The 12520-nt window shown below is 46.9% G+C and overlaps 1 protein-coding gene across 5 annotated transcripts in view; it reads right to left on the bottom strand.

Annotated features, from left to right (window-relative positions):
* Positions 1-365: 365 nt before the first annotated feature.
* LOC134352852 (neuroblast differentiation-associated protein AHNAK-like) overlaps positions 366-12520 on the bottom strand; it is a 117457-nt gene continuing 105302 nt past the window's right edge. For all 5 annotated transcript variants that reach the window (XM_063060365.1, XM_063060367.1, XM_063060364.1 and 2 more), the window contains one exon: positions 366-7235. In XM_063060365.1, the coding sequence (XP_062916435.1) occupies positions 915-7235 (6321 nt within the window). In that variant the 3' untranslated portion in view covers positions 366-914. The remainder of the gene's footprint in view (positions 7236-12520) is intronic.

A 12520-nucleotide genomic window follows, 5' to 3' on the forward strand; every position in this document is an offset into this window, starting at 1 on the left:
TGCGTGGGAACCCCTCTGTCTGATTACCTCACCCCCTCGCTGCGTACGAACCCCTCTGTCTGATTACCTCACCCCCCTCGCTGCGTGGGAACCCCTCAGATTACCTCACCCCCCTCGCTGCGTGGGAACCCCTCAGATTACCTCACCCCCCTCACTGCGTACGGACCCCTCAGATTACCTCACCCCCCCTCGCTACGTAGGAACACCTCTGACTGATTACCTGACCCCCCTCGCTACGTAGGAACCCCTCTGTCTAATTACCTCACGCCCCTCACTGCGTACGAACCCCTCAGATTACCTCACCCCCCTCGCTGCGTGGGAACCCCTCAGATTACCTCACCCCCCTCGCTGTGTAGGAACCCCTCTGACTGATTACCTCACCCCCCTCGCTGCGTAGGGACCTCTGTGACTGATTACCTCACCCCCCTCACTGCGTAGGAGCCCCTCTGTCTAATTCTTCCTCAAGACCATATGCTCAGTGATATCTGTCACCATCACCAAAAGGAAATAGGCCACTGTTTATCTTTCACTCGTTAGATAAAAGCTTAACCGTGCATTTTCAGTCCATGTTTAACATATTCAAATCCTTATATTTTTATTGCTAAGAATTGCTAATCTAAGCAGGTTTGGAAGCTGCCAGCAGAGGATGAGTGGCAAGTGTCTGTGAGGGAACTTGTACACAGTGTTAGTCACACGGTCATTGCTTCAGCAATCTCTACTGTAACTTGTTAGTGCTGGTACTGTAATGGACAGTTTAGTTTCATTCGTCAGTTCCAGTACATCGTCTGTCCAGGTTCTATAACACAGGAATGCTGTTAAAGCTGAGCCCGAAGAAGCGGGGGGCTTCCATCAAAAACAGTCTAGTCTCTGACCCGCCTCTCAGGCCTGCAGCACCCGCTGCTTCCGGGCTTCGCCTAAATGCTGGTTGATTTGTCAGCTGGAGTTCCGGTTTTCACCTGTCTTCTGCTCTTCGACACAATCACAGAACTAATCTCCCCCACGATCTTCTCCTCTGAAGCGTGCTCCTCCTGGTAGACTGTTGTGAAGCCCACTTTAGGCATCTGCAGTTTAAAGAGTCGCTTTGTACCATCCTCGCTCTCCTGTTGCCCCTCCAAGTCGGTGTTGTTTTCATACCCCAGAGAGCTGGACTTGTTGCCAAGGGACAACTTTGGGAGCTTGAACTTGGCCGACTTGTCTTTGCTGTCTGTCTGTTCCCTATCATCCCCTGGGCTGCCCTTTGGTTTGGGCTCCTTACCTGTGGCCAACACATCTTTAGACTTGCCAGAAGTAAAGCCCAGTATGCTTTTAGACTTTGCGTGACCAGTATCCCCTCTCGAATCCTGGGATACCAACTCTGTCCTGGCAGTTGATGTTACTAGATTTGACATCTCCGTGTCCTCGTCGGACCCTGCTTTTTCACCGCTTTTCTTTTTGAACCCAGAGAAGCTGATTTTGGGTGCTTTGATTTTTGAACCCCTTACATCCCCTCTGTCAGCTCTAGGAGAGGAGGTCTTGAAGGACTGATCAGAATGGGCTTGGAGGCCTGCATCGTCCTTGGAGACGGACATCTCTGTTTTGACCAGCTGAAGGTTCAGTTCGTTGTCACTATCCCTGACCTTCTGATAGGGTGAGGAAAACTCTACTTTTGGAAGTTTTATTCTGCCCATCTTTCCGGGGCTTCCAGGCTCTTCGCTGTCCCCATTAATGTGAACTGCCTGCGCCTCCCCCCTCATTATATTAACAGCTGTTGCTTTAATAGGTGTGAAACTAACCTTTGGCAACTTCAGCTTCATTTTTGATTTCCCATCCAGGCTGTCTGGCTCATCAGTTTCCTCAACTCTGGCACCCTTTTTCCAAGAAGTTTGAATCTCCCACTCTCCCTTCCTCGTTGAATCAACCGGCTCTCCATTTCTATTGAACTCCATGGTTTTACTCTTTGGCCACGAGATTTCAAAACTGGGCATCTTCACCTTGGACATCTTCAGCTTGGCCTCTGCACTGTCTGTCTCAGCCAGGCTTCCTTTCACAGCTGGTGACCTGCTGCGGTCCCTGGCCTTGGTTTTCACATGTTCCTCAGGACCTTTTGGTTTTGACACAGAAAAGCCAAGCACTTGCTTCCTGGTTTTGTCGGTTTTCAATTCTGCATCAGGTCCCTCAAGCCCCACACCTAATTTATAACTGACTTCCCGACCCTTTGCCTCAGAAATAGCTGTGGACGAGCTCACCTCCCCTTGCTCCTTACCACTGGATAACTCCACTCCGACATTTGACATTTTATTTTTTAGCTTGCTTAGCACACTCTCCGAGACATCCCCTGCCTCCACCTGAACCTGGGGACCTTTAATGTCTATTTTAGCCCCAGAGCTGCTTCTATCTCCAGGTGTTCCTTGGACCTTCTCCTTGGAGGATCCAAATGAGGGCAATGTAACCTTGGGTACTTTCAGCTCAAGAGCGTCAGTATCAACCTCACTAAGAGTTCCTTTTCCCTCTGCGAGGGGCAGGTCAATGTCGTCACCTCCTGTTTCTATCCCAGCACATAAGTCACTGGTTTTAGGGGATGAGATTTCCACACTGGGCATTTTAAAGGGTACTTTTGTGGACATTGCTCCTGAACCAGCGATGTCTCCACCAGGCTTCTGGCCTGCTCTGATCTCAGCTTTATCTCCTGCGGACGTTTCATCTTTGGTAAAGCCAATCTCGACCTTGGGCATCTTCACCTTCAGCATCTGGAGCTTGCCCTCAGCGTCCACATCTGAACCCTCAACATCAGCCTCACCCTTCGACCTTCGGAATTCCATTTCTGAAACCTTCACATTCCCTGTCACCATTCCATCGTCATCTTTCCTGCTGCTCCCGGACATCCCAAAATCAGGCATGGTCAGCTTGGGCATTTTAAACCTAGAATCTGAGCTGTCAGCGCTAATAACTGGGGCTGAGATCTCACCCCTTCCTTCCTTTGCTACACCTTTGATTTCATGGTTAATAGTAGTGACCTTGCCTTTTGGAAAATTGACATCCAGGTCAGCATCTGGTCCTTTCATCTTTGGAGCTGCGATAGTAACTGACGGAATCTTGACCTTGAACTTAGTTCCTTCGGAATCCCCTTCTGCCTGCCCAGACTCTCCCACTTCCCCTTTCTGGTCTTTCCCAAGAGACAGGACAAACATTTTCAGTTTGGACTCTTTGCCTTTTCCTTCCATGCCTTCCATCTCTATGTCAGCTTCCGTCTCGGCCGATTTTGACGAGATCCCAATTTTTGGCAGTTTCAGTTTCAACTTGCCTCCCTCTGTTTCTGTTTCAGATTTAGTTGCCTCAGTTGTGTCCTCTAAGGCCTTGTCTTTCGATGTTGTCATTCGAATCTTGGGCACTTTAATGACCTTATCCTCTCGCCCTTCCTGTCCCTCTCCTCCCACCAGGTGAGATTTAACTTCCCCTTTCACTTTTGGCTTGGGTTTCTCCATGGGGACGCTGGCTTCCACACTCGTCTCTGCTCCCGCTCCAGACAACCCGAAACTCGGCAAGGACACCTGAGGCATCTTTAGCTTAAATCCAGCCCCCGGCTCCTCAGTGTCAACTTTGAGGTCAGAGGAATCGCTAGAGGCCCTCTTGTCTTTGGAGCGACTGAAGTTAATATCGATTTCGGGAGCTTTAAATTTTGGTGGCGAGATCTTTGGCAGTGTAAAACCAGGCATCTTAAACCTTTCCTCTGCCTCAGGTCCTTCAACCTCAAGGAGGGAAGCATCCATATCGATGTCTGCATCTGATGGTTTAACTTTCGGGAGAGAAATGTCAATCTTGGGCATTCTTGCTTTGAAGCTCATACCCTTGCCGTCAGCATCATCAACATGGTGACCCCCACCTACTCCTGGGCTGCAGGTGTCTTCTCCTGGTTCTTTATCCTTTGAACCAGACACCCCAAACTTAGGCATTCCCAGCTTGGGCATCTTCAGTTTGAAGGCTGCATCATCAGCTTGACAGCTTATCAAGGTGGCCTCACCCTCCACTCCCCTGACAGTGGCATCGATCTTGGGCATGGGAAAACTGAGGTCAACTTCAGGTGCCTTTACCTTAGGCATTGAAATGTCAATTGCTGGCATCTTCATTGATGGGAGCTTCTGTTTCCCCTCGGGATCGACCACTTCTGCATCGACTTTCACTTTTGGAATCTTTAACTCCCCCCCATAAGTTTTCAGGTCCACTTCCGAAACGTCAACTTCTGCCCCCGGCCTCCTTATCTCGGGCACCGAGATTCCAATCGAGGGCATCTGTACTTTGGGAATTTTCAGCTTGCTGCCAGACCCATCTGCTTCTGCACTCAAGGATCCTGTTTTGGCTTTGACTTCAGGAGACCTTCCACTAGGGATTGGGATATCCATGTCCTCTTCATATTTTTTGGAAGTCCCAAAAGAAGGCATTTTGATCTTTGGCATCTTAAACCTTCCCTCCTTTCCTTTCAGCTTTACATCATCTATATCTACATCTCCTTTGACTCCTGAGTCGAGAGCCTTCCCTTTGGCCTGGACTTTACCTTTTCCCTCAACATGGCTGACCTTCAGCTCAACTTCCGGCATGTTCCCATCTCCCCCCACCTCCTCTTTACTTTTCAAATCGAACTTTGGGAGGGATATTTTGGGCATCTTCACTTTAGCATCGGGCCCTTCCACCTTAATCCCACCACTGTCAGCTTTGGAATCCTTCTCAGTGGAGAAAGGTGACTTCACTGATGGCAGGTTTATATCAACTTCTGGGACCTTAACCTGAAGAGCTGACGTGTCGATTGTGGGCAGTTTCACCGAAGGCATCTTCACTTTTGTTTCTGCATCTTCCACTTCAATTTTCCCCTTTGAGATCTTTGTTTCCCTTTTGACATCAGTCTCTGCTGTTGGGGCAGACACCTCCGCCTCACTCGGTCTCATTTTGGGTAGAGCTACTTCACATTTAGGGATTTTAAGTGCTGGGCTTTTTGCATCAGCATCTGTCTCCTTGGCTGCCTTCACCTCTGCTCCAGCCTCTTTACCTTTAATGGAAATATCAAACTTCGGAAGTGATACCTTTGGGATGTGAAGAGTGACCTCAGGTCCTTCCATGGTAGCCTTCGGCACGTCGCTGGCTACACCGGTCTTTGGTGACTTGGTAGCAGCAACTAATTCAGGAGCATCTGCTTTTCCTTTGGGAAGGCAGACATCGACTTCAGGGACTTTGACCTTGAATGCTGACAGATCAACAGTGGGCATTTTAGAGCCGCCTTTGGGGCTGCTCGGTTCAGCTTTTGCCTCTTTGCTGCTAGGTGACATACCGAATGACGGGAGCGAGACTTTCGGCACTTTCAGCTGCAGCTCAAAGCCTTCTAAGCTCGATTCAGATGGTTGGTCCCCACCTTTAGGAGCCTTGACATCTCCTTCAGCAGCCTGGACCTCAGCTCCCCCTGATGGAAGATGAATGTTAACATCAGGAATCTTCACCTTAGGTGCAGATATGTCCAGAATGGGCATCTTGACACCGGGCAGTTTCCCCATAGTGAAACCTGAATCTTTGACCTCAGCGTCCACAGAAGTTCCCATCTCCACTTCTGCAGGTTTCATTCTGGGGACAGCGATCTCAAACTTGGGCATGGTTATCATGGGAGGCTTGGGCTTGGCATCGTCTCCGTCTGTGTCTACTTTGGCACCTGCCTCCACTTCTTTCCCGCCGGTTGACAACTTTGGGAGGGAAACTTTTGGTACTTTCAGCTTCAGGTCGAATCCCTCCGGCTGCTGCCCAACCCCCGACACTTTTGCTGTTTTCCCATCTGGTATGGCAGCTGACCTAGAGACATCTGCCTTACCCACCGGAAGCTGAACATCTGGGAGTGTGACTTTGGGCACTGCGATGTCAATGGTTGGCAATTTCACTGATGGGAGCTTCATTTTGGCCTCATGATCTTCCAATTGAGGGCCCTTAATATCAAGTTTAACCTTGGAAACATGCACCCCAGACACCCCAGCTTCTGTCTTTGGCATGGGAACATCAGCTCGAGCCTCGTCTAGTTTCACTTTAGGCATAGAAACTTCAACCTTTGGCATCTTTATCACAGGGCCCAAAGCCTCTGGAGCTGCCTCTGCCATGCCTTCTTTACCCTTGGCAAAGATGCCAAATTCTGGCAGTGAGACCTGGGGCATCTTCAGTCTTGCTTCGGGTCCCTCAATGGTGATTTTAGACTTCTGGGCATCAGTCTTTGTGGTCCCAGAGTCCCGCGGCCCAGATCCCACAGTGGGGAGTTCTACTGCAGCCTTTTGTAGACTGATATCAACATCTGGTACCTTGGGGGCTGAGATGTCAATTGTCGTGACCTTCTGTGCAATTTCTTTGATCTTTCCTTCCAGCCCAAGTGTCTTAGAGCTGCCGACAGCAATCTCAACCCCTGATATGGTTACATCTTCTTCGCATGGCTTTATTTTCGGTACAGAAATGTCAATGGCAGGCATTTTCAGCTTGTCCTCTGACTCTTCCACTTGACCTCCTGCCTCCTTGCTCTCCCCTTTGTGTTTTGCACCCACTGTGTCCGTTCCCTCCACACCTTTCAGTTCAAGCGAAGGCATTTTTACCTTAAAGCCGGGTCCTTTTGCACCAACTTCCCCTTCAGCTGATGGGCCTTTGACATCAACGTCAGCCTTCGGTAATCCAATATCTAGTTCAAGCTTTGGAGCTTGCACTGGGAGCCCCAGCAGTAACTTGCTCTCAGCTGCCTCTCCATCAGCCAAGATTCCCACTTTCACAGAATCCTTCAACTCCACTTTTGCCTTTGGATTTGGAGCTTCCATCTTTTCCTTTCTCGTCAGGTCAAACGAAGGCATTTTAATTTTTTTCTTCACCTCCTGGTCCTCCTCTGTGACCTGCCGTGATTTTGCCAAAACAGTAGCTTTCTCCTTTGGTTCCATGCCAACCTCAACTTTGACCTTCCCAGGATCACTCGTACGGAATCCTGGGAATCGGATCCTCTTCTTCTTGCCCTTAATCTGCCCCTCTCCAAAGGAAAGTTCAGCTTCCACCTCAGGATGTCTCACCTTGCCTTCACCTTTCAAAGCTGCCTCATCTTTGGGAGAGGTGATACTCAATCTTTTAAACCTGGAGAACTTGGGGAAAGCGAACTCCACGTCCACAGGCACATCTAGTTCTACAGCTGCCTCGTCTTTGCTGAGGATCCTTCCCTTCATCAGCTGCTTGGTCTTCTTCACAGGTGAGATACTCTTGACACTCTAAACAGAGACACAACATCTGTCATCAGAATTCAGCTACAGTATCACACAATAACATTGGAGATGGTCAACATTGGGTAAAGTTTACCTGGAACATTAAACCAGAAGAACAGGCAGAATGGTCACAGGAATGAAAGGGTTAACATATGAGGAGCATTTGATTGGTTCTGGGCCCGTGCTCCATAAGGCCATAAGATACAGGAGCAGAATTGGGCAATTTGGCCCATCGAGTCTGCTCCATCATTTCATCATGATTGATCCAATTTTCCTCTCAGCCCCAATCTCCTGCTTTCTCCCCATATCCCTTCATGCCCTATCAACCTCTGCCTTAAATATACATAGAGACTTGGCCTCCACAGCTTCCTGTGGCAACGAATTGCACAGATTCACCACTCTCTGGCCAAAGAAATTCCTCCTCATCTCCATTCTAAAAGAATGCCCCTCTATTCTGAGTGTGGGTCCTCTGGACTTAGACTCTCCCACCATAAGAAACATCCTCACCACATTCACTCAATCAAAGCCCTTAACCATTCGATAGGTTTCAATGAGGTCACCCCTTATTCTTCTGAATTCCAGCAAATACGGGCCCAAAGGCATCAAACGCTCTTTACAGTTCAATCCTGGAATCATTTGCAAACCTCTTTGAACCCTGTCCAGTTTCAGCACATCCTTTCTAAGATAAGGGGCCCAAAACTGCTCACAACACTCCAAGTGAGGCCTCACCAGTGCTTTATACAGTTTCAACATTACATCCTTGCTTTTATATCCTAGTCCTCTTGAAATGAATGCATTATATTTGCCTTCCTCAGCACAGAATCAGCCTGCAAATTAACCTTTAGGGAATTCTGCACAAGGACTCCCAAATCCCTTTGACCCTAAGTTTATTGCATTTTCTCTCCATTTAGAAAATAGCCAACCCTTTCATTTCTTCTGCCAAGTGCATGCCCATACACTTCTCGATATTGTTTTCTATCTGCCATTTCTATACCCATTCTCCTAATCTGTCTAAGTCCTTCTGTAGGCTCTCTACTTCCTCACACCAACACCTCTCTTCATATTGTCTGCAAAATTTGCAACAAAGCCATCAATTCCATCATCCAACCTCATTGAGATTTGACATAAAAAGAATCAGTCCCAACACAGACCACCAGTCACTGACAGCCAGTCAGAAAAGGCTTCCGTTATTCCCAATCTTTGCCTCCTGTCAGTCAGCCACTATTTTATCCATGCTAGAATCTTTCCTGTAATACCATGGGCTCATAGCTTCTAAAGCAGCCTCATGTATGGCACCTTGTCAAAGACCTTCTGAAAATCCAAGTATACAATATCCACCGATTTGTACATACACTAACCCTATGACAAAGGGTTCCGGCCCGAAATGTCAACTCATCGTTTCCACTGATGCTGCCCGACCTGCTGAGTTCCTCCAGCGTGCTGTGAGTGAAACTGTATAATCTTCCTAGTTCTGGCCTCACTAGCACATGGCACGTGTAGCAATCCTGAGATCACAACCCCAGAGGTCCTGCCTTTTAACGTAGCACCTAACTCTCTGAATTCTCCCTGCAGAACCTTGTCACTCATCCTACCCATGTTATTGATATCTACATGGACCACAATTTCTGGCTGTTCACCCTCCTGTTTAAGAATGCTGTGGTCTTGAAATGAGATATCCTGGACTCTGGCACCCAGCAGAAATCTCATTCTTGCCCATAGAATCTCCTGTCCATTCCCTTAACTAACAAATCCCCTATCACCACAGCGTACCTCTTCTCCTCCCAACCCTTCCCTTCTGAGTCATAGAGGTAGACACAATGCCAGAGACCCAACCAGGTAGGTTTCAGAGCGTTGAAAGGACTAGATAGGGTGGATGTGGAGAGGATGTTTCTATATTCAGAACTAGAGAACACAGCCTGAAAACTGAGGAGAAACCTTTTAGTGCAGAGGTGAGAAGGAATTTTTTTAGCCAGAGTAATGAATCAGTGGAATGCTCTGCCACAGACTGCGGTGGAGGCCAAATCCATGGGAATATTTATGGCAAAAATTGATTGTTTCCTGATCGGTCAGGGCAACAAAGGATATGGTGAGAAGACAGGTGTATGGGGTTGAGTGACCATAAGACTATAAGACATAAGATAGGAGCAGAAGTAAGCCATTTGGCTCATCGAGTCTGCTCCGCCATTCAATCATGGGCTGGTCCAATAGTTGCAGTTATCCCCACTCCCCTGCCTTCTCCCCATATCATTTGATGCCCTGGCTAATCAAGAACCTATCTATCTTTGCTTTAAAAACACCCAGTGACTTGGCCTCCACAGCCACTCGTGGCAACAAATTCCACAGATTTACCACCCTCTGACTAAAGTAATTTCTCCACATCTCAATACTAAAAGGACATCCTTCAACCCTGAAATCCTAAACTCTGCTACTATGGGAAATAATTTTGCCATATCTAATCTGTTCAGGCCTTTTAACATTTGGAATGTTTCTATGAGGTCCCCCCTCATTCTCCTGAACTTGAGGGAATACAGCCCAAGAGCTGCCAGACGTTCCTCATACGATAAACCTTTCATTCCTGGAATCATTCTCGTGAATCTTCCCTGAACCTTCTCCAATGTCAGTATATCCTTTCTAAAATAAGGAGCACAAAACTGCACACAATACTCCAAGTGTGGTCTCACAAGTGCCTGATAGAGCCTCAACATCACATCCTTGCTCTTATATTCTATACCTCTAGAAATGAATGCCAAAATTGCATTCACCTTCTTCACCACAAACTCAATCTGGAAGTTAACCTTAGGGTATCCTGCACAAGGACTCCCAAGTCCCTTTGCATACCTGCATTTTGAATTCTCTCCCCATCTAAATAATAGTCTGCCTGTTTATTTCTTTCACCAAAGTGCATGACCATATACTTTCTAACATTGTATTTCATTTGTCACTTCTTTGCCCACTCCCCTAAACTATCTGTCTCTTTGCAAGCTCTCTGTTTCCTCAACACTATCTGCTCATCACCTACCTTTCTATCATCGGCAAATTTAGCCACAAATCCATTAATCCCATAGTCCAAATCATTGACATACATCATAAAAAGCAGCAGTCCCAACACCGACCCCTGTGGAACTCCACTGGTAACCGGCCGTCAGCCAGAATAGGATCCCTTTATTCCCACTCTCTGTGTCCTGCTGATCAGCCTGTGCTCCACCCATGCTAGTAACTCCCCTGTAATTCCATAGGCTCTTATCTTGCTAAGCAGCCTCATGTGCGGCACCTTGTCAAAGGCCTTCTGAAAATCCAAGTACACCACGTCTACTGCATCTACCCTGCTTGTAATTTCCTCAAAAAAATTGCAATAGGCTTGTCAGGCAGGATTTTCCTTTCAGGAAACCATGCTGGCTTTGACTTATCTTGTCATGTGCCTCCAGGAAATCCGTAATCTCATCCCTAGCAATCGATTCCAACAACTTTCCAACCACTGATGTCAGGCTAACAGGTCTATAGTTTCATTTCTGCTGCCTCCCACCCTTCTTAAATAGTGGAGTAACATTTGCAATTTTCAGTCAACCGGTACAATGCCAGAATCTATCAATTCTTGAAAGATCATCGCTAATGCCTCCGCAATCTCTCCAGCTACTTCCTTCAGAACCCAAGGGTGCATTCCATCAGGTCCAGGAGATTTATCCACCATTAAGCTTCCTGAGCACCTTCTCAGTCATAATTTTCTTTTTTTTGTAATTTATTTTTTATTGAAGTTCATCATCAAAATCCCAGTCGTAATTTTCACTGCACATACTTCACTTCCCTGACACTCTTGAATGTCTAGTATACTGCAGATGTCTTCCACTGTGAAGACTGGTGCAAAATACGCATTCAGTTCCTCTGCCATCTCTGTGTCTCTCATTACAATATCTCCAGCATCATTTTCTATTGGTCCTATATCTACCCTTGACTCTCTTTTACCCTTTACTTAAAGAAGCTTTTGGTATCTTTTTTGATATTAGTCTGCAGCTTCCTTTCATAATTCATCTGTTCCATCTTAATGAACTTCTTAGTTTCCTTCTGCAAGTTTTTAAAAGCTTCCCAATCCTCTATCTTCGCACTAGCTCTGGCTTCCTTGTGTGCCCTCTCTTCTGCTTTTACTTTGGCTCTGACTTCACTTGTCAGCCATGGTAGTGTCTTTCTTCCATTTGAAAATTTCTTCTTATTTGGAATATATCTGTCTTGCACTTCCCTCATTTTTCACAGAAACTCCAGCCATTGCTGCTCTGCTGTCCTTCCTGCTAGTGTCCCTTTCCAGTCAACATGGGCCAGATCCCCTCTCATGCCATTGTAATTTCCTTTATTCCACTGAAATACCGACACATTGGATTTTAGTTTCTCCTCAGATTTCAAAGTGAACTCAATTACATTGTGATCACTGTTCCCTATGGGTTCCTTAACCTTACGCTCTCTGGTCATCTCTGGTCATTGCACAACACCCAATCCAGCACAGCCGATCCCCTAGTGGGCTCAACAACAAGCTATTCTAAAAAGACTTCCCTTAGATATCCTACAAATTCTCTCTCTTGAGGTCCAGTACTGACCTGGTTTTCCCAATCCACTTTCATGTTAAAACCCCCAATGTTATCATGACATCGCCTTTCTGACACCCCCTTTCTATCTCCCACTGTAATTTGTAATCCACAACCTGGCTGCTGTTTGGAGGCCTGTATACAACTGCAATTAGGGTCCTTTTACCCTTGCCATTTCTTAACTCAACCCATAGAGACTCTACACCTTCCAATCCTATGTCATCCCTTTCTAATGATTTAATATTATTTCTTATACACAGGGCCACACAAGCCCCTCTGCCTGCTAACCTGTCTTTCTGGTACATCATATATCCTTGGACGTTCAGCTCCCAAAGGCAGACATCCTTTAGCCAAGTTTCAGAGATGACCACAACATCATACTTGTCAATCTGTAGCTGAATTTCAAGATTATCCGTTTTATTTCTTATGCTGTGTGCATTCAAATACAGCACTCTCAGTCCAGTATTTGTTGCTTTCTGTTTTAACTGCACCATGCCTCTATTGCCCTGTAACTCATCCCACTGGCTGTGATTATGCCTCATCTCCTGCCTGTTCTTTCTATCATCTCTGTTGCACGCTATCGTTGATTTTTTTTTTGTTTTCCCCTTCCTCAGCCCTATAACTCCGGTTCCCATCCCCCTGCCAAATCAGATTAAACCCTTCGTAGCAGCTCTATTAAACCCGCCTGCTAGGATATTGGACCCCTTTGGGTTCAGGTGT

The sequence above is a fragment of the Mobula hypostoma genome, chromosome 10, assembly GCF_963921235.1.
Source record: "Mobula hypostoma chromosome 10, sMobHyp1.1, whole genome shotgun sequence".
Lineage (NCBI taxonomy): Eukaryota > Metazoa > Chordata > Chondrichthyes > Myliobatiformes > Myliobatidae > Mobula > Mobula hypostoma.